The sequence below is a fragment of the Crinia signifera genome, chromosome 2, assembly GCF_055691185.1.
Source record: "Crinia signifera chromosome 2, ASM5569118v1, whole genome shotgun sequence".
Classification (NCBI taxonomy): Eukaryota; Metazoa; Chordata; class Amphibia; order Anura; family Myobatrachidae; genus Crinia; species Crinia signifera.
In genome coordinates this window covers 332,827,473-332,849,878 of record NC_139218.1, presented here as the reverse complement: position 1 = coordinate 332,849,878, position 22,406 = coordinate 332,827,473, and the positions used below count along the sequence as shown (strand labels likewise).

General features: G+C 44.4%; 1 protein-coding gene across 3 annotated transcripts in view; it reads left to right on the top strand.

Annotated features, from left to right (window-relative positions):
- Positions 1-22,406, top strand: part of CSRNP2 (cysteine and serine rich nuclear protein 2) — a 54,381-nt gene that overhangs the window by 17,535 nt on the left and 14,440 nt on the right. The window contains exons 1-3 of one of the 3 annotated variants that reach the window (XM_083169440.1): positions 12,918-13,056; positions 15,332-15,492; positions 15,995-16,254. In XM_083169440.1, the coding sequence (XP_083025566.1) occupies positions 15,468-15,492; positions 15,995-16,254 (285 nt within the window). In that variant the 5' untranslated portion in view covers positions 12,918-13,056; positions 15,332-15,467. The other 2 variants (XM_083169441.1, XM_083169439.1) reach the window with 2 other exon arrangements.

Here is a 22,406-nt window from a genome sequence, read left to right as displayed (position 1 = left end):
AAAAAGTATGTGCAAGCACATACTTTTTGTACTGTGCGATGAGGTGCCGCGGGAGCGCGCACCTCAAAGCACATAACGCACAGCCCGCATCGCATCGTGTATGGTCTGCTTAAGACTGGGATCAAATAGCAGCTGATCCAAGCAGAGTTAGCTTGTGGTTTCTGGGGAGACGCAGACACACTTAGTGCTGGTAATGGAAGTGTGTAGGTAATCAATGATGGAAGTTGTTGTATACTTCCACAAGCATTGCACACCTTGCTGTGATGTTACGGCGTGTGGCTTCATTGCCCCACCAGGACAATATTCTTAACCTCGCTCACACTTGTTTTATATAAATTCAAATAAAAAAGAGATCATATTTCCTATATAAGGTAAACATTGCGGGTCATTATGATGAATACAAATGTTTGCTTGGCAATTTCCACACCAATTTTGACAAATCCACTTGGCACTCAAAGGGTTAAATCGGTGGTTCTCAAACTTTTTTTCAATCACGGCACCCGAGTATCAAAAATGTATTTACGGCACCCCTAGGCCAAAAGTTTCTCATTGATAAAATCTGAATTGAAAAAAAAAAAAAATTAATTCAATTGTGTTTTATATGTCATCCTTAAGGTCCATACACACTGGGCGACTATGCCCAGTGTGTATGGACAGCGATGACCGCTGTCATCGCTGTGGGGAAAGCCGCTCAGTGCATTCACACTGATCGGCTTTCCCCCTGCCCGGCGCCATCAGCGGGGGGGAGGACGGCGTTGAATAGCGCAGCGTTATGCAAAGACGTCCTTAAAGCCTCTCATATGCTGTTATTACCAGCAGATGAATGGCTTTCCCGGCGATGATGTGGGAGCGCGCAGCACCGCTCACCGGTGCATACACACTGGGCGGCTATGAGCTGAAAGCCTCTCAAACATGCTGAGGCATCCCCGGGCACCTCCAAGGCACCCCAGGGTACCACAGCACACCGTTTGGGAACCACTGGGTTAAATCCTTCAAAACCAGAAAACTGAGTAACAATAAACTTGAAAGAGGTATTTCTTGGGTTACAAATACACATCTTCAGGCAAATATTTGCTTTACCACAGATGGTTTTTAGATGGTTTTAACAAAGCTTAATTGTAAATATTTTATAACTATATTGTTCTGTGTTATGATGAATGCTTATGGTTAATAACAAAGCTACTATATTTTCTTCTATGGGGTTTTGTGGAGTCACTGAAACATTGCTGTAGCATGGAAAGTACAAATGAAAAACAAATGCAAATGTTTAAGCAAATTGTACAAATTTCTGCCTCAAATAAACAAATGATGTGACTGCACATAACCACGCTCGCTCCACTGTCAAATGTGTAACCTCTTCTTTTTTTTTTTTTCATCCCCTCCCCCCAGCATCAGTCTGGATTTTACATGTGACCAGTGGCGGCGCCAGAGAGCGGGGTTGCAGCACAGTTCAAAATTCAAATAGAGAAGCCACACCCACTGCCACAAACTACCATTCCAAACTGATTCCCTGGCAGTATTTGATGGCGGGATGTACTAAAGGGAAAATGTGGTAAAACGGGGGTTTTACCGCATTTTCCAATTTACCATCACCCGTCCGCCCCGTCTTCGCCTGGCAGGGTATCGCCACCCTCTGGGTGGCGATACCCTATAGAAGCCTATGGGCTTCTATCGCCGTCTGCACGTCCCCCTCCCGTCCTCTTTTGATCTCCTCCTCCCCCAGCAGGTGTCACAGCCAGGAGGACATCCGGCTGCAGGGGGGAGGAGGAGACGCAGGGGGACACTGGCAGCCGCCGGGATGTTACAGAGACCCCCGCACACCACATCACAGGTATCGCGGGGGTCTCCGTCACCGCAACCAGATGCTAGCCGCATATGTTAGTACATATGCGGCAGCATCGCGGCGGCTGTCAGGCGAAGGGCGGCGATGTATATTAATACATCCCGCCCTTAATATGGAACTGTGCTAAAGCCCCTCCTCTGAAGTCACCACTGCATGATACTTACCTCTTGTAACATTATAATGGTAATGCTATACTGCACCATGTCCCCCACAATTTCCTGTGTTTTGCTTACATAATGCCTTAATCTGAATCGTGTTTGTGGTAAATGTTGCATAAGTTGAAAGTTCTGTGTCAGACATTGGTTGCATTAACTGCAAAAAAATGCAGTCGACATCAAGTAAATAACATTTTCAGAGGTTTTTCCACCTTCTGTATGAGCACAACACCATGAAACAAAACCCATGCTCCACACAAGTGGTGTAGCCAAAGTCCCAGAAATAGTCACCAACTATTTCCAAACATTGTAAGAAAAAGAAGATGTGGTCTGGCGCTTCGCTCCCACTTGGGATATACTTCCAATGTCCATGTCTCTAATGTCCACAAGGAGTGTACTGCTATGTACAGTCCTTTTTGGCAGATAGGCTATTAGTTGAACCACCTCAAAGATATAAACAGAACAATATAGTGCAGATATCTCATTACAAATGTAACTGAGAATATAATCAATTCAATCTGAATGTTCCATACCAGAGAATGGTCTTGTCTTCGGCCACAAGATAATTAGCTTAATCAGTTAAGTCTTTTCATCTGGAGGTCTTGCTCCAATTCCTATGGTATACCTGAAATAACGTATCTAACCTTGAAATCAAGGCTATGTTATCAGGGTCACTCTTAGGAAGACTTCATTGAAGTTGAAACGCGTTGGTTGAAGATGTAGAATAAAAGTAGCAGCTATTTGGACCTTGGAGTGTTTATATCTAGGATCTTCATGAGACTAAACCTGTTGACAGCATTCTCTCCACAAAAATCCCCAAGAAGATTCCAATTTGATTTCTGCCAATGTTCCCCCCCGCAGCTCGCGCATGTGCATTAGGACTTCTAAGTCAAACCTGGAAATCCCTAACTTCAAAGGACAACTCTTGAGAGAATAACATTTATATTGTTACAATAGCACCTATTAATAAGTGGGATATATTGAACATTAATTTTTAGAAGTTGATGTGTTGAAAGCAGGAAATATTGGCAAGCATAAGGCTCTGAGCAACTTGATTTAGGACAAATTGTGATGCTAGATGACTGAATCAAGCATCTCAGAACAGCAGATCTTGTGGGATGTGCCCTGTATGCAGTAGCCTAGTACCTACCAAAAGTGGTCCAAGGAAGGACATCATTCGGTGCACTAGTTGGGATGTGACCCCAGCAAGATTTAACCTCCTATAATTTTTTTGTAAAAATACTGTGCCCAGATTGCTGTCCAGTGTAGCTGGAGTTGCAACTTTGGCAGTTTGATTAGTGCTATTTCTTCACCTGGCTCATGAAAGGTTCAAGATGTCTTTTTTTTTTCAACCTGGTTCACAGGTGGCCGCAAATTTATGTAAATAAAAACAGTGTCTGAGCTTCCATTTTTCTTTCGTGGTAAAGAAACTTAAGCCCCGTACACAATAAACAAGATATTACAAGGTATCGCTCAGAAGGGCCCTTTCAAAAAAACATCTAGGGTGACATTCTATGGGATGAGATTTGTGTTTTTTGGCGAAATTTGCACAAAAAACGGCCAAAATCCCATTTTCGCATATTTAATGAGATGCGAAAAACTGCAAAAATCGCAGATTTTGCCGCAAAATCGCACTTTTACAAAGTGCGATTTTGACTTGCGCCGGAACTCGCATCCAGATGTTTTCCCATTGAAAAGTATACAAATCGCATATTTAATGAGATGCGAATTTGGGAAATGTGTCTTAAATTCGCCAAAAAATCAGAACAGGTTCTGATATGCGAGTTGGCCAGAACCCTGCACAGATCATTGAGATCTGTGCAGGGTTTTTTAATTGCGTGGGGTCCCCCCTCCTGAGCATAACCAGCCCCGGGCTCATTGAGCCGGACCTGGTTCCAAAAATACGGGGGACAAAAAGCGTAGGGGTCCCCCGTATTTCTGAAACCAGCCCGGACTCTTGAACCGGTCCTGGTTCCAAAAATACGGGGGACAAAAAATCTGGGGGTCCCCTGTATTTTGAAACCAGCACCGGGCTCCAACAGCCACAGCCGGGGGAGACTTTTTACATAAGGTCCCCCGGCCGTACCATGAGCACCGTGGCTGGTCAGCCGGCTTTCTCCGATGCAGCTAACTGCTTCTGTCGCGTTGTCCCAGCGCAACAGAGGCTGAGAAAACATCTGGATGCGAGTTCCGGCGCAAGTTAAAATCGCACTTTGTAAAAGTGCGATTTTGCGGCAAAATCTGCGATTTTTGCAGTTTTTCGCATCTCAGTGTTGGAGCCCGGTGCTGGTTTCAAAATACGGGGGACCCCCAGATTTTTTGTCCCCCGTATTTTTGGAACCAGGACCGGTCCAAGAGTCCGGGGCTGGTTTCAGAAATACGGGGGACCCCTACGCTTTTTGTCCCCCGTATTTTTGGAACCAGGTCCGGCTCAATGAGCCCGGGGCTGGTTATGCTCAGGAGGGGGGACACCACGCAATTTATTTATTTTTTAACTTTTTTTTTTTTTTATACACAAACCCAAAATCGCACATTTTCATGCCTAAAAATCGCACATTTTCATGCCGAAAATTCGCCCATTATCGCACTCAATCGCACTTTTCTTGCCGGAACACGCACCTCATTAAATATGCGAATCCAAGGCAAAAATGCAATTTAAAAAAAGTGCGATAATGGGCGAAAAACTGACGTGCGAAAAACTCTCATCCCATAGAATGTCACCCCTAGTGTGTATGGTCAATGTCATTAATGATGCGCACTTTCATGCATTAACGACCCCCTCGGTCACCTGTTCATGCAGGTAAATTGTGTCTATGTAGCTAACTAATGATACGCACTATATCCTTATTCTGTGGCCACCACCGATATAGTTAACAATATTGGCGGTGCCGAGGGCAGACTAGTGGGTACAGGGCCTTATTTAAGGGATACAAGTATCGCAGAGTCCTGGTTCCTATTGTTCTTGGTTGCTTTTTTGAGCATTTTTGGTACTTATGTAATATCTGGGCTCCCGTTTTTCATATGAGAACGCGTCCCCTCGCGGGGCTCGCTGCGCTCGCCACGCTTCGGGCACGGTGGCTCGCTGCGCTCGCCACACTATATAAAGTCAACTCCATGCGTAGTTGGATAGTAGGAGTATGAAAAAATGGGGTGCATTTAACATGGGAGCCCAGATAATACATAAGTACCGCATTTTTTTGTTTCCCCTGCAGGAGAGTTCAGTAGGTTGTAGGGTGGTTGCAGTAGGTCAACCTGGTCTATGTAGCTCTCCCCTGCCCCCCCCCCCCCCCCTCTTCCTACTGTCAGAAATATTAGCATGGACTGAATACCCCCTTAGACTGTAACCATGCCAAATATAACCAAATGCACCCACATGCATGCAAAGGGTCATCCCTGGGTCTTACCACCCCAAATTATGCTTCCCTTAATGGGATACGCTCAGGAAATAACAGGCCAAGGCTGGAAGCCAAGCTGCATCTTGTACTGTACACTGTATACCTCTAATGTAATGTGTTTCTATGGGGGTTTCATAACCAGCACAAATGCATGTTTACACAAATATCAAGTGTCCCTCTTCAGCCATCGGAAATGTCAATATATATATATAAAGGTAGCACACATAAAAGCTTGTCTAACAGCTGGGAAATCTATTGCATGAATAACTTTATTTATTACTAATGCAGATAGGTTTTTCGAACGGCTTTACAATGTCTTCCTAGAATTTTCTCTTGGCAGTTAATTGAGCTCACTGGGGGAAAAAATACCTTTTTAAAGTAAAGATTTATAGAGATTTTGCTATGAGTACCTGTCCTGAATGGCTGGACTGCATTCATCTTGGATTACATTTTTGGCAATGTTGACTCGTGCTAAAAAAAATTTTCTTTGCTTCATTTTTTTGTTACTTTTTTCCCCTACTACTGCTGGGGTGACTTCCCATCTCCCACCATGTATTTGTTAAAAATATATCTGTTTTTCTTTCGTCCCTCTCAGTATTAGATTTTTTGTGACAACATAGTAAAAGATTCTGAGATAAAATGATGGACCTTACTCTGTAACCTTCCCTGATTCAGACTATCAGAGCGGCTTGTTGGCAGCTGGGTTTATTGGCCTGTCAGGGCAAGCCTGCCTATGCACCTCCGTTTGGCCTCTACAAGCAGAAGACTGTTGTTGTGGCAACCGTATGCCTGGATGGGGGAGGCGAGAGCCAGTCACCCAGCTGTGAACCAGAAAATAAAAAGCCACAGTCATAGGAGAGAGCGGAAATATCAGATCTAAGTGTACGAGGAGAGGATAAACAGTTACCACAAACAGAATAGCTGGTTAATATGTATGTATAACAGCCAACTAAAGGGCACAATTTATATGTCAAAAGGCCTTTCCTAAAGAAGAAGAGGTCGAAATGTTAAAGCGGCACATAGTTCTTGATTTAAGGGCTGATTTAGGAAGAATTGTGGTATCGCCATTAATAAATAAATGAGTAGTTCCTCATCTTTGCGGCCACCGCTACGCCAGTTATGTTAGCTGCTATATTCACCATTGTTCCCCACTACGTAAGGATTTTCAGAGAGGGAACCCTTACAAATCCTCTGTCCATGCCACTGTCTATTACCTTTAGTTGTGGCAAGCAAAGAGGAGCGAGCCACTGAGGCCGCAAAGGGATGATTATTCTATGTAAGTTCCGTAGCACATGCGATGGCCGCAAAGATGAGGAAGTACCAATAAATGCAATATTTGTAAATATTACCTCTACAGGGTTACTGATTTTGTTCTTAATTATTTTTTTAAGGCACCCTGTCCATTATGCAATAAATATGTCTCCAAACAAATGTTTTTTTTACAGGTGCTCCTTAGCACTGAACACCCTGATCCCAGCCAGTTCTACATCTTTTCACTAGTATAGATGTGACTTAGGGGGGTATTCAATCCCAGGTCACGACTGTCGATCCGTCCTGACAGCCGTGACTCTGGCCCGTTTTCATTTTGTTTGACTGCAGATCGCCAGGCGGGATTCAATGTCCCAGCTGGCGATTGGCGAAAAGGGGGCAATCGCGACAATTCACGGCCGTAATCATCAAAACGGGCCCGAATGCTTTTAAAGGTGGCCCCGTTCTGTCGATCTGCCTCCTCAAGACGGTATTGAATAGGCGCCCACCGCTATTTCCTCTGTCGGAAATAGAGGCGGGAATTGAATACCCCCATTAGTTGCATATTGCTCAACATCACCCATAGATGCGTATGGTCCACTCCAGGGCAAGACTCTTCCACACAACTTGCTTGCATATTTCACTGCACAGGCCCTACAGTGTCAGACAGGTAAATAGGACAAGCGCTTCTGCTGGAACCATAGTGTTATATAATGGCACAATATCCTAGCATATGTGGTCATTTTAATGTCTACCATTCCCAATAATAATCCAGAGATAGTTGGATCATTTTAGTACAGCTGATAAAGGTGGTCAGAAGATATGACACAGAAAAAAAGAAAATACAGCACTTAATCAAAATAATTCTAATACATTTTACATGTAACATGAGGTAAAATTGAGGTTCTTAGGACAATTTGTGCCCAAATATGTTGGTCCACCTACCATGTCACTGTGTCCTCCTCGGATAGGTCCCTAACATCTCTTATAATTATACTAACATATTATATACATAAAAGTTGATGTTTGTTAGAACTTCACAGTATCATGTCACCTCACTCAGGACAGGACGCTCTAAACCAAAAATGCGGTAAAAAAAAAATCCCACTATCAGAGTTTTTTACCGCATTTTCGTATGCAGTAAAGCCCCTACATCTGGGCACTGCTGTGGAGGGAATTGTTAGTTTTTCCTGGCGATACCCTATAGAAGCCTCCTAAGTGTTTTGTGTTTGGATTTTTTTTTTTGCTCCTACGCTATATTGACCTCAATAACATTCATTTCCACTCATTTCCAGTCTGTTCTGAACAGCTCACACCTCACAATATTGTTTTTAGGGCAAAAGGTTGCGTGGCTCATGTAAGAGTGGCACTGCAGCGGAGTTATGTCACAGAACAGCGCCACTGGAGTGCAATTAATATATGTCAGTGGGTATGCACCAGCAGGCAGTTATACAGATACAGCAGTATTAGGCAGTGAGCCCCAGACCACACAGGTAGATATACAGCAGTATTTATTAGGCAGTGAGCCCCAGACCAGACGGTAGATACGGCAGTATTAGCCAGTGAGCCACAGACCAGACAGGTACGGCAGTATTAGGCAGTGAGCCCCAGACCACAAAGGTAGATATATGGCAGTATTTATTAGGCAGTGAGCCCCAGACCACACAGGTACGCCAGTATTAGGCAGTGAGCCCCAGACCAGACGGGAGATATGGCAGTACTAAGCACCAGACAGGTAGATAAGACAGTACTACTAGGCACAAGACAGGTAGGTAGATATGTCAGCAATACTACTATTGTGCACCAGCAGAATTTATAATAATTAATTATTAGGTACTGCTTGGCAGTGGCACACGTCAGTGCACCAGCAGCATGTAATTATTTTTTATAGTCCCACACAGCACAAGTATTATTTTTGAATTAAATTAGATTTCCCTGTAGCAGCCTAGTATGTACTAGGTAGGTACACTAGGTAGGCAGTAGCACTGTCAGTGGCAACAGTGGACTGAGTAACTAAATAATACTGGCAGATTCAGTGCAGGCAGCAACAGTGGTCTATATATATGATTTAATATAATTAATTAATTATTAATATATAATAAATGGCACAGTACAGCACCAGAGGTATGCCCCAGCACAGAGGAGACAGTAGTACTACAGGCAGGTACACAGTTAGACTGTTCTCCTAAGCAGAGGAGAACAGAGTACACAGCAGCACTGAGGGAGACAGCCCCAGCAAATAAAATAATTAATTACAGCACAGCAGCACACCAGAGGTAGACCGCACAGAGGAGACCGTAGTACTACAAGTACACAGTTAGACTACACAGCAGCACTGAGAGACAGCACCAGCGATTGCAAAAGCTCAAGGTCAACCTCAAGTTTAAGCCCCAGCAGCAGCACCAACACACCCTCTCCCAACCCACTACTTGACTGGAGTGAAGAGGGCGGGCGCGGCAGCCGCTTATAAAGCCTCGCGAAATCCGACTACGGGAGATGACGTTCTAATCACGCGGACGGACCGAGTCAGACGGGAATCTCCGAGCGCTGCTCGGAATCGGGCTCGGAATGATGACGTCCGTGGGGGCTCGGATCTCTGAATCCGAGCCCGCACATCTCTAGTGCATACGCGATTTAGTATGAATGAGGTAGCCGGCGGTGAGGGGAGGCGGATGTTAGAAGATCCCACCCCCAGTTTTCAAAGCAGTACAGTCTACTTCATAATACATGAGCGGTGTGGTCAAATGATGCATACTATCAAGGCATGATAGAATACATAAAAGCTCAACAAGGTTTAGAACATTTAAAATGTGGTTACTTTCTTATGGGAATATAGTATGAGGTAGGAACAGTCGAGTGCCAAAATGTATTCTCACATGGAGAAAGGAAATAAATATCTAGATAAACCAGGCTCCAGCAGGTAGCCTTCTTCTCCGTTTCGTCATAACGGCTCTGTTGTGCAAAGTGTTCTGTATTTTTGTGTACAGTGCTGGTAATAAAGGGAAAAACAAACTAAACCAGAATAATGATCACAGTAAAACAAATACAGATGTGAATGTTCTTCTAATACAGATTAAAACCAAGAACATCAATTTCAATACCAATAGTTAAGATTAGAGGCATAAAATGTCAGCAACCTCTCCTCTAAACAGGAACATATTTAGGCAGAGAGCATCTATTTCTGATTTTGCCTACCTAATGCCTCATTCACTGGGCAGTGTTGCTAAGCGCCCTGACAAAATCACTGCTTTTTCAATATCAAAGTCACACTTCCAGCCTCAGCCTAAAGCAAAGCATTCTTATCAAGCTTGCTGGGAAATTGCAATTAACGGCAGGTGCACATAATGCCAGGAAATCGTAGATGCATTATGAATTCCCATTATATGTACTGGGTCTGTAGTACATTTACATTTAACTCTTAAATGTGAACAGGATAAAAGATGACAACCAAGCTCTCCAAGCCCAGGGTAGCGCTGCAGCAATTAGCAAGACGTGTACACTGTGCAGCACGCCACCGATTTCTGACTGGCTTTCAGCAGTGAGCTACAAAAGCTGGCAGTACACATTGTACATAAGCCTGAATGCTTAGGAAAAACCATTGTAGCCAGATTGGAATGTGAGTATTATTCAGGCTGTCTGGTGACCTAGTACCAACCACCAATACATTGTGTTCCTATATTCACACACCCATATATTGTACCTGGGTACATAAGGTGTCATATACAGTAGCCTCTGCTTGCTTGGGTAAATTGTAAATAACATTTTACTACTACTTTACTACCATGCAAAACATTTGTCTAAAGGTTATTACTGGGCATATGCTTAAGCAGGGCAGGATATTACTGGCATGTATTTATTACTGGGCATGAAGTGACCATTGCTAGGCATACTTATTAGATGTGAGTGCAGATTCTTATTGGTCATTGAGGGTTTTGTTCTGATGATTAGTGCATTAGTTGATTTGTACATGATATAAGTGTCTTTACAAACTGGATGTGCAGGTGCACTGTAGGGTATCAATGCAGTTTCTGCAATCTGGGTTTATTGGTATTTATTACGAAGGAAGTGGCCCCTTGGGTTTGTCGTAGACGCCTTGCTGCCAGAGCAAAGGCAAACACATTTTAATAGTAATTAGTCTCTAATCTCCCATTATGGATGGGGTTTGAATATAACTTAATGAAACAACAAGAGTCTCTGCATGATGATTACAAGTCCCTGTCCCTCCATCAATGGCTGGTTGTCCAATGCTGTTGAAGCGTACCACATACATAATGTAGGAATATTCCTGCACAGGGGGCCATCTGTTACCTGTGCCCATAACTTACTGATACAAAGTAATAAGTCACAGGTTCATTCCGGTCAAACAAATTACTATCAAGCCCCTCAAAGTCCAACTTCAGCTAACTTTAGGGGCATACACACGTAGAGATCTGCACTAAGCAATTTTGCTTAAGCAAAAAAGGCCGGGTAGTGGTTCAAAATGAGAGATTGCGATCAGTAGCTCTCATTCTGTACACACAGAGAGATTTGCAGTCATTTGCTAAGAAATCTGACTAGATTTTGACTGCATGCACTGACTTTGTTAGCAGGAGTTATTTAATCTCTTGGAGCATACACATGGAGAGATCTGTACTTACTTTCTTAAGGTGCCTATACACTAGTAAGATTTATCTTCAGATCTGGCTGGTTGGAACAAAAACATGGTTATGGATGAGTGACAGTTTGTCAGTTTTCCGGTATTTCCAAGCAAATGGTCAACTGTCATTTGCTCTCATGACCATGTTTTTGTTCCAACCAGACAGATCTGCAAATCTGCGTGTTTATGGCCACCTTAAGCAATCTAGTCCGATTGCTTAGAAAATAGCACAAATTTGCTCCGCGTGTATGCCCCTTTACTTGTAGTGCCACACAGACAAAAGGAAAATGTAGGTACATTTGTTTTTTTCTTCTTTCGTTTACATACACATAATAAGGCCATTTACAGTTTCGGACATGGCAATTGTGGAAACATCCTATACCTTAGGTAATGAGATTCTGGACTCGGGTAAATTTCACGCTATTTCACGATCTCCTGTCCTGAAACTTGCACCCACTTTCTGCTCCTCAGAGACCATTTCCTACATGAAAAAAAAAAAGTAGAGACCCTTAGAAATATAGGCGTTATCGGTACATCAGCACCACTGAAAATGCTGCCATGCAAGCAAAAGAAAAGCACATATAGAGGTCTTCATTCTTGGACAGAATATATGGTTTTTACCAGATTGTGGGGGTTTTTTAGTATCGATTTCAAAGCAAAATCAGTACTTGTGTATTTGCAGGGCGCCCAATTTACATACGTACGTAACCGTAGGAGAATCGCATCGCACGCAATTTTGCGGTGCTTTGCGATGCGATTTTTCCTTAGTTAATTTTTAGTGCATCCCTGCCTGCGGATCGCATCACATGCCATTTGCGGTGCGATGCGATTCTTTCATTGTATAAGCACCCATGCTATGAGATGTGATGGTGCTTCATTTTAAAAGCACCCATGTACACCCCCACTATCCACGTCACCCTGAAGCATGGCGAGCGGACACGGTTACGTGTCCTCCCAACCTTTTCATACCCCCGCTATCCACGTCGGTGTGGAGTTTATTTTATAAGGTCTGTTGCCAGTCTAAGGGGGTATGCAATGTGCCGCCGCTATTTCAGATGTGGGAAATAGCGGCGGCTCCCTATTCGATGCTGTCTTTAGCGACGGGCCTGTTCTGCTGATAACGGCCGTGGATTGATCTTGATCCCAGACGCAGATCGCCAATACACTGCCGTTTTCGCGACCACGACTCCTTTGTGCCAAGCGGCAGGTGGGACATTGAATCCCGTCTGTCGTTCTGCGGCTGATCAGTCCACAAACGGGCCAGGATCACGGCTGTCCGCAGGGATTGACAGCCGTTATCCCGGAATGCATACCCCCCTAAGCCCATAAGATCGTCTGTGTGTACAGCAATTATTTTGGCATCTACACGGTGCATGGATTGGTTAGTTTGACCTAGCAGAGCAGCATCTTGTTGGGAACAATACAGTATGTAGTTAATGCTTTTTTCAATGTTAATATTTTGGTTTAGAAATCTATTCTAGTGACTATGAAATGACACTGGTTGGTGCTTTATTGGTTAGAATACGAAACCATTTCTTAGAATGTGAACGTTGTTCTTCAGCTGGAAAATAATCTGTGGACATCTTTTGCTATTCTTTTGGCAGGCCACCCTGAAACAAATGGATGCTGTGACGAGCAGAAGCCTGAAAAGAAGATTTGAAGAGGTGGACGTGGGCTCACCAATTTCTACATCCAAAGATTCTGATGATGAGATCTCTAACAGCGACAGTGCCGATAGCTGTGACAGCATTAATGCTCCCACCACCACTGGGCTCATCCGTAAGTACTTCACTATAATTGACATCTCTTATTTATGGGAATATCTGTGAGCTGATCTGGCTATTTACCTGTTGACATCAAGAGGTTCACAGGTTGTGTGACATAGCGCTGGTTAAGTAGATACCTGATTTTATTTACGTGTCATCTGTAAGTTACCCTAACACATTTCGTTTATGACTTTATATTCTATTAATCCTATTGCCAGCAATAACCAAATGCATGAAAATATTTGTTTCCCTACAACTTGTGTAGTAAATTCCAGTGGCCTTACAGAAACCAACATTCTACATGATGGATATTACCGGTAAACCCCACTGTTATGGCCCCCCTACACTACCACGAATTGAGACAATTTCACCCCGTCCCCACGGATCGGGCCAAGAAATCGGCCAAAATCAGCTGCATTTGATGTACCATCGGGTCTAATGTGCTGTCTCATGCGCATCAGACCTGAGTTGGAGGTCACAGCTGCATGCAGTCCTGACCTCTGACCCTTCTCCCACCAGCCGGGAACAGGTGTCGCATGCGATACATCACACGTGAAAGGACTGCATGCGATCCTGCTGCTCGTGGGGGATCGGATGGCCATACACTGCTGCGAGAGATCACAGTAGTGTATGGCCACATTTAGAGGTACAACTATCCTCGTGAACCAAAGGGCTTTCATTGAGGTTTCTCCTAAAAATTCAAATAGAAAGCAATTTCAAATAAAATAGTGGTTTGTTGGAAATGATGTGAGACTTCCCCATTCTCCCCTCACGCCAGTTGCTGGCTACTTTGACTTTTTTAGGAATCCTGTCACATTTCTTGTATAGAGGATATTTCACCATCGCAAACATTGTGCCAAATGTAGTACCCTGCATGATAGCCTATGTTTTCCTTTTTAAATCTAGCAGCTATTTTCTAAAAGAAAAAAAAAATGTTGGTGCACACAAATGGCAGGCTATTACATCTGAGCCCTGGAGGCGGCGCTATATACGTGGTTGCCTGGTTACTAAGCCTCATGACTGAAGAATGCCCATTGCCATGTGTTTGATGTAACGAAGTCTTTGAGGTGGTCAAGAGAATGCACTCTTTGAGTGTTGTATTTTAATATGCCCTTCGTTCAGAAAGACCTTGAGTGTTATGTTAAATCTTGTGCTATAGGTAGAACAGCTCTGGTGACTAGAATCTGGGTCTCTGTGCTCTTCTGCTCTGAAGTATAGTCCCAACGTTGGATCTAAGGTTCTGTCATTGCCAATATACATTTACAGTTGCTAATAGAATTTACGTGAGGACTCCAAAGCAATGAGACTTGCTCATGTGGGGGGCTTCATTTTTGCTTCAGAAGATTCCACAATCTGTTGGTTGTTATTAGTTGATTAAATAACCATTTAACATTTGTGCTGAGGACCCATTCATTTTTATTAGGACATACTTAAGGTGCATACACACTCTACAATTTTTTTGACCAATTTTGTCGAAAGCCATTGATGACCAATTTCCCTTGAACCGAGTGTCCTGGACGTAAGATGTTGACGAAAGATGAAAGCTCTAGCTGCAGTGTGTAGGCTTTTTTTGAAAGATATCCAAATTGAGCTGCAGGCACAGTTGAGAAACATCCTTGATGAACAACTGGCGGGTATACGCATCATCATTCGTCGCATACAAACTAAAAGATATTTTGACCAATATCATTCAGAATGGCCGAAATGATGAATTGGCCAAAAAAATTGTAGTTGTTTATGCACCTTTACAGATATTATAAAATATGATTTTGGGTGGTAAAAATACAAAAACATTGTATGTAAGGATTTGCCGGGTGGGTGGCGGTTGCGTATTTCTGCATCAAGACAATCTGTGTAGTAATCTTGTGTAAACCATCCAGTTCAGCCTCCTGTGGGGAACCTAGAACAGGTGTCTCTGTGCAGTAACTGGTAAAAGAAAAACAGCAGTGTGTGTGTGAAGTGCAGGTGTACTGGTGTACGGTTACCGGCGTGTAGCTGGATGTGCGCCAGCCCATCTCCCTTTCACAAACAAATGAGTTTATTCGCCCGCCATTTAGGTACATGTGGCAGTTGTATTGGCATAAGAGCTGACACTCTTGCATTGTGGAGTTGTTAAACCTTCTCTCGCTTCTCTGCCTCTATACAGTTCCGGTAGCATCAATGTACTCGCACAACTTCAGGTACCTTTTTACATCAGTCTGTACTTAGCTACATTAAATACAGTCTTGAACTTCCTGGGTGCCTCTCAGAGCAAGCACCTATGTTTACAACACTTCATTCGTATGCAGGACAGGTTAGCAGCACTTGGCTTTGATAATCCTCCCTCTCCGAAACATCCCTGTGTTCCTGGACCTCCCTCTCAGATAATGAGTGTTAACAGCATGTACTCAAGGAACAAGCACCACCGACCGAACTCACACCTAAATGACAGTCGTGTTCACTCGATCAGGTGAGAGATAAAGGGGGGATTAGCTTACACTGCGTGGCATCACTCTGAATTCAGATTCCCACACAAGGTTCGGGTCTTGCGTACATTCCTTAAGGCTGCACACGCCACACCTGTAACATAGGTCCTGTTATTCACTTATGTATGCTTCGGGAGTTATAGGCAGCATTGCCAGTTTTGTATTTACTCTCTTGTCTTACTGGGCTTTTTTAACTTTTTTTTTTTTTTTATTACTTATTTAGCATTTTCAGAGAACATTCTTTATTAAGTCATAGGGGTGAATTTACTTAAGCTTTTAAAAATAAAAAGCAACAGTGTTGCCCATAGTTACATTCTAGCTGTCATTTCTCTATTGCATCCTAGAAAATGACAGACAGAATCTAATTGGTTGCTATGTGAAACCGCTTTAATTAATATGCCCCTTCTTCTTTATTTATTTTTTAAATAGGATATATTTTTAGAATGTTTTCATACAAATAATTGATATGACTTATCTTATACTTAGCAACCTCGATCCTGAAGCGACAGAAACTCCTGAGACAAAAGAATGTGCGCTTTGACCAGGTGACTGTATACTACTTCTCCCGCCGCCAAGGATTCACCAGTGTGCCGAGCCAAGGGGGCAGCTCTTTGGGAATGGCCCAGCACCACAACTCTGTGCGGAAGTACACGCTTTGCGAGTTCGCCCAAGAGCAAGAGGTGACGCATCGAGAAATCTTGCGTGAGCACTTGAAGGAGGAGAAGCTGCACACAAGGAAGATGAAGGTAAATCTCTACTAATGCAGGATTTAAGGCACCGGTACGCAGTGGGTGTGGTCACTTTGTGGGCTGACACCAGAGACCCAGTCTTTTAATTCGCTAAAACATCACCGGGGCACAAAGTAGATTGTTACTGTCTTTTTTTTTTTATTTGATAGGACTGAAATGGCTGCCACAGGCGTGAAGGGGATGCTAGTTTGCTCCGTCCCCTAATATAAAAAAAGCATATTTCAGGGCAGCAATGGGCAGCATTCCAGAAGACGGGGGGCTTTGTCTGCACTAGCTGATTGGCTGGCTGTTTATCACTCTCCATTTTATCACTTTTGGAGCTTAGTGCATCTGGCCCCATATCCTCAAACACAGCTTCACTAGTTCTGGCAGTATGAATTCATTGGGCATCCTGAATAACCTGAGGGATACAGGCAAGAGGTCAGAGAAGCCGGCAGTGGGCACCTCCTGCGGTTTTAGCAAAATCTCACTGATTTTATAAAGATTCTACTGAAAATGTTTCAGTCCTGCAATAAATTAGCAAGGCAGATTTTTTTTCAAGCAGCCAAAGGGTTTTGCTATTCAATTGCAGGACTGAATATTTGACGTGGTGATTTCTACAGGGGTTTTTTTTTTCCATTTTTCGGCTGTCACTTATATTCATACTGAAAAAAGTGTGCTCTTTATTGTGTTTAGCTTTTATTTTTGCCCCAAAATCCTGGATGTAGAAATAAACGTTATATTTTCAGTGTTGGGCAAATATTTATATTTCGAAATTCTGTATTTATGGCACGATTTAGATTTTTTTTTTCCTTACTTTATCCCAGCTATACTACAACTAAAAGTTCCTATTTTGTATTTATTATTTCCTTTAATATATTCTGAATGAAATTCTGTAGTTGAATTTTGGGGAAAATGTGTATTTGAAAATACTTAGGGCTTTTTTTAGATTATTACTATATTACTAAATTCACTTTTTGTATACAAAAGCACTTCACTTCCTCTCATCTGTAAAACCAAATAAAGAATCGTTTAATTATTAGAATTTATAAAAGTCTTGTATGTGACACTGTGGTCAGAAGGTGTGGATTCTTAGGTTGACAGTTATGAAGTCAGCTGTGAATACTCAACAGTGAAAAGGTCAACACCTGAAAAGGTTTGATTTGCACAAGGTCGACATTAGCAGAAGGAGATTCTATGCAATTGGTCAACATTTTTTGTGTCTCTCGACATCTGTCAACATGGATCCCCTTCCATGTGCTCGCCATGCTATGGGCACTTTACTGTTCTCAGTTGTAGTCCACATGGATTGTAAAGTATGAAAGTTTATCTGGAAAGAAAAACTCAAGTTGACATTTTCATGTGTTGACAATTGCCATGTCGACCTATTGTAAGTGTCGACTTTGTTATTGTCAACATAGAACATGTCAACATTTTGACCATGTAGACCTTTTGTCTGTTGACCAATAGTGGTCTACCTATTGACAACCTAACAGCAAGAACTAGTGGTCAGGTATGTGACCTAAGATTGTCATGTATGTGATATTCTTCCTAGAGGGCATTAGCAGCAATTCCCTATATAGATCATATTGCAGTATAATAGCCTGCGGCGAGTCTTCCCAAAGCGTTAAAGCAGCAATAATATTTGGACTTTAATTGGTCCAGTGCCGGCATCCTGCAGCCTTTTACAGTACATAATGCTTAAAGGGAGGTAGTTAATTTCAAACTATAAAGTCCATGTTGATTCTACAATCTAACATTATCAAAGATGGATGCCAGGAAGGAAACCGTTGTTTCTCCTACACTGCTTCTATTTCTCAGACTTAATAGAATTCCACAGACTCTTGGTAAGGCACCTTGTAAAGGATAAGCATTTGGGGTACTTGTGAGTTATCCGGGCGTCCGATTTTAAAATCGGGTCGGATCGGGACATCGCATCGCATCGCATGCGACCATCGGATGCGATGCGATGCGATGCCCCGATTTTTCCATAGGAATCAATGTTAAAATGGACTGAGTCCATTTTAACATGGAATTCAATGGGAAAAAGGGGTCCTTTTCATACCCCTACTATCCAAGTGGGCATGGAGTTGGATATAAACCTGTGGCGAGCGTAGCGAGCCACCGAGCCCGAAGCGTGGCGAGCGTAGCGAGCCCCGCGAGGGGACACGGAATACCGTCCCCTCGCGGGGCTCGCTTCGCTCGCCACGCTTCGGGCTCGGTGGCTCGCTACGCTCGCCACAGGTTTCTATCCAACTCAATGCCCACTTGGATAGTAGGGGAATGAAAAGGACCCCTTTTTCCATAGGAATCATTTTAACATTGATTCCTATGGAAAAATCGGGTCATCGCATCCGATGGTCGGATGCGATGCGATGCGATGCGATATCGCATCGCATCGCATCGGATTGTATGCCTTAACTTAAGGCATACAATCAAAAAATCGGGAGCCCGGATAACTCACAAGTACCGCATTTGGCTACCCATGTACTGGCCCCACCCCTTAACCGTGATGTCACGGAAGCAGAGCACTCCAACTCTAGAGCATCCCAAGGACACTCCAGACAGCTCCACATGCAGGCAGAACGTACTATTTATATAGCACACACGTCAGTTAATTATTGTTGGGAGCCAATTAACCTACAGTACCAGTATATTTTTGGATTGTGGGAAGAAACCTGAGCACCCGCAGCAAACTCTCAAAAGCTAGAGGAGAATGTAGGGGGGTTATTCGAATTCAATCGGTTCCCGCGCGTTCGCGCGTGCCCATAGGTTTTTATGTACATGGGCAGTTGCTGGCAGTCCGGGCGGGGACTGTGGAGGGGTGGGAGGCCGGGAAATTTGCCTATGAGCACGCCCAGCAATTCATGTGGGTTCCCATGAGAACGCTGGGCATTCCCATGGTAATTGCCAATGACGCGGGGGGCCGGCAGCAGATGTCAGCTGCCCGCCTGCTTATCGCAAAGGGCGCTCGACCATGGAATGATTTCCCCCCACCCAAGGCTGCGAATGGATGACTATGCAAATTACATTTTATGTAATGCCTATTACATATTATGCCACATAAGTGAAGCTAACCTACATGCTCGTTGCCAGGGGTTAAATGCTTCTTGCCAAGGGTTTCATTTTCATTGCCACGGGGAATTACATGCTTGTTGCTAGAGGGAGTTGCAGACTCATTGCTGGGAGGAGGGGGGGGTGTTTCCATACTTGTTGCCAGTAGGAGCTATTGTTCTTTGCCAGAGGGGAGTTGTATGCTTGTTGTCAGGGGGAGGGGTTGCCAAGGCTACTTGCATGCTTGTTGCCAGTGTGGGGAGGGGGACTTACATGCTCATTGCCCAGGAAGTTCCAGCACGTTGCCCGCCTCTCCTCCTCTCCAACCCACAGCAGGCCGCACACGCATTCTATCAGCATAGGCCCCTCCAAAAATGGGCTCCACCTTAGACACTAGAGGTCCACCAGAACGTACGTGCAGCCCGCTGTGGGTTGGAGCGAGGACGCTGATACAAGCCAGGCAGTGGAAGTGCCAGAGCGGGAGGCTGTTCTGGCTTTTTCAGTCACCCGGATTCAAGCCGACTAGAAAAGCCTCCTGGAGGGTTGCCACCAAATTCGGGAGAGGTGGCAACCTAGCTGTGAGGCAGTTATGCTAACCATGACCTCAGTGCTGTGATGCAGTATTGCTAACCATGACCTCAGTGCTGTGATGCAGTATTGCTAACCATGACCTCAGTGCTGTGATGCAGTATTGCTAACATGACCTCAGTGCTGTGATGCAGTATTGCTAACCATGACCTCAGTGCTGTGATGCAGTATCATACAACATCTATGCTGACTTAGCTACATAAAGAAAATAAGATGGAGGAACTATGTTGCAAAAAAGTTTCCTTACCGAAGATATGGGAATGGTGGTGACGTGCTTATGTTGATTAGACATTGCATATACTACACCAGATATGCATGATGTAATTACTATGTGGGAAAATGGTATTAGGAAGGGTTCTTCGAATTACCATCTTACAATGTACATAAAAGAGGCTCAGGTTTTCTTTCAAGGGGAGAACCCAGACCTAAACATTCAATATTCAGCATTTGGCAGCCTTAGACCACAAAATGTTCTTATTGGATGTTCCTAGTGATCAATGCACTTGCGAAACAAGAAACCTGTATGTTGTTGTTAAAGGGTCTCACGATGCTGGCAGTGAACATCTACATGTCAATGCTGCAGGATGCCAAGCCAGATTTGCATCCAAGTACACTTGCATCATGCACCTGTACAGTAACCATTGGTTCCCTGAGGAGTGCATGATGAAACCTCCCTATGGAGAGCTATATAAACATCCTAGTACATGGCTGCTTATCTGCCTGTTTGTTCTACATTTAGATTGATGGAGCTTTGCTCTGACACAAGAGCAGTGACGATCTCCACACTTGCTCAAGAGAAGGATAAATAAATAGAATAAGGTTGTTAAAATTCAGGTGCCTGGACAGCTGTGGCTCGCCAGTTGTTGAAAAACTACAAGTGCCAGCATACCCAGGCTGCTATTTGGATATCTTGTTGGACTATGATGGGGTTTGTAGCCTCAAACACCTAGATAACAAATGTTTCTCTGGGCATAATCTAATTCAGGGGTCTTCAACCCGTGGCCCGCCGACTTGTTTTTCCTGGCCTGCCAGTGAATAGCATTATTAAAATGATTGGCGTGCTGAATGAAAAAAAAAAATCCTTCTGCGCTGATCTCTTAGCAGTGGGACGCGACAGATGCTGCTGCTGGGTGAGGTTGAGGCTGGGGCGGGCGGAACTGTGCACGGACATGCGCATTGTCTACTTCCTGACGCCGCGCACACGTCCCGCCCGCGCCCTTTCAGACAGCCGGGAGACTGGAGTGACAACCGCTGCCAGCCGCGCACTGCACCTGTCCCTGCCTGCTCCTTAGCTGTTAAGACAGCAAAGACCGCCGCCGCCAGCAGCAGCAGCCCTCTGCAAGGGACACTAAGGCAGGTGCCTCAGGAGAGGGTGAGCTGGCTGTATTTATAAATGGTTTGTTGAATGTGGGGGTGGGGGTGAGGTGAGCTGGCTGGCTGGCTGCATTTAGAAATGTTTTGGTTGGGGGGGGGGTGAGGTGAGCTGGCTGCATTTAGAAATGTTTTAGGGGGGGCGAGGTGAGCTGGCTGCATTTTTAAATGGTTTGCTGAACATGGGGTGGGGGGTGAGGTGAGCTGGCTGCATTTTTAAATGGTTTGCTGAACATGGGTAGAGAAAAGGGTATTGGTACCGCGCTCTGCCCCTATAGTTCTTTTGCTGGTGTGGTGTATAGGAAATAACGATGTTAGCTGGAAACTGTGGTTGGATTTGAATAATTTGTAACTTTACTTATGAACAAAAGTACACAGTGTATACATTCCAAATGTTTTCACAGATAGGTTGATACAATGTCTGTATTCACGTGTATTGCTACAGATCAAAACAAAACATAACAGTGAAGTGGGGATTAATGATAAAGCATACAGATTTAAACATACAAATGCAGATGTACTGATCTATAATGCTGTGGTGTAGGGGTGCACAGGGGGTGGGCAGGGAGATGGATGGGGGGGGCGTCTTGGACTGGGGGACGGTTGCCTGGCTGGGATGTTGTTGCTCTCTCCGTTGGTTCTGGGCTCAGGGGGTGTTGGTGTTCCCTGGGCTGCTTATGTCAATCGGCTTCCAGGCGTCACGTCTGCGGGAGATGCCGGTGCACTGGGGGGTTGGCGGCGGTTGTTCTGGAGGAACCTTGTGCTGTACCTTTTCAGGGTGACAGGTCAGCGCCGTTCGCCGTCCGGGCTGCTGCGCTGTCCGTCACTCCTGTTTAGTACAGTGTGGTTCTTCTGGCAGGGACCTGGGAAGCGGTTGGCGCTGATTAGCCGCCTGCCGCTGCGCTTCTCCTGCCGACAGAGTACCTACTCCCTCTCCGGTGTGCCCGTGTTGTCCCTTTCTGCTTCCGCTGGTGTGATCCTGCCGGGCGGCCTTCTCCGTGTCTTCGTCTTTTGTGATGCCGTCAGGTGATGCCGTCAGGTGATGGTCCCGTGTTACTGCCGGTAATTGCTGCTGGCTGTCCCGATCTTCTCTGTTGCTGTTGGTATCGCACGATCCCTGGCTGGTGGTGGGGTGGGGTTCTCGGGGTTCTTTGGAA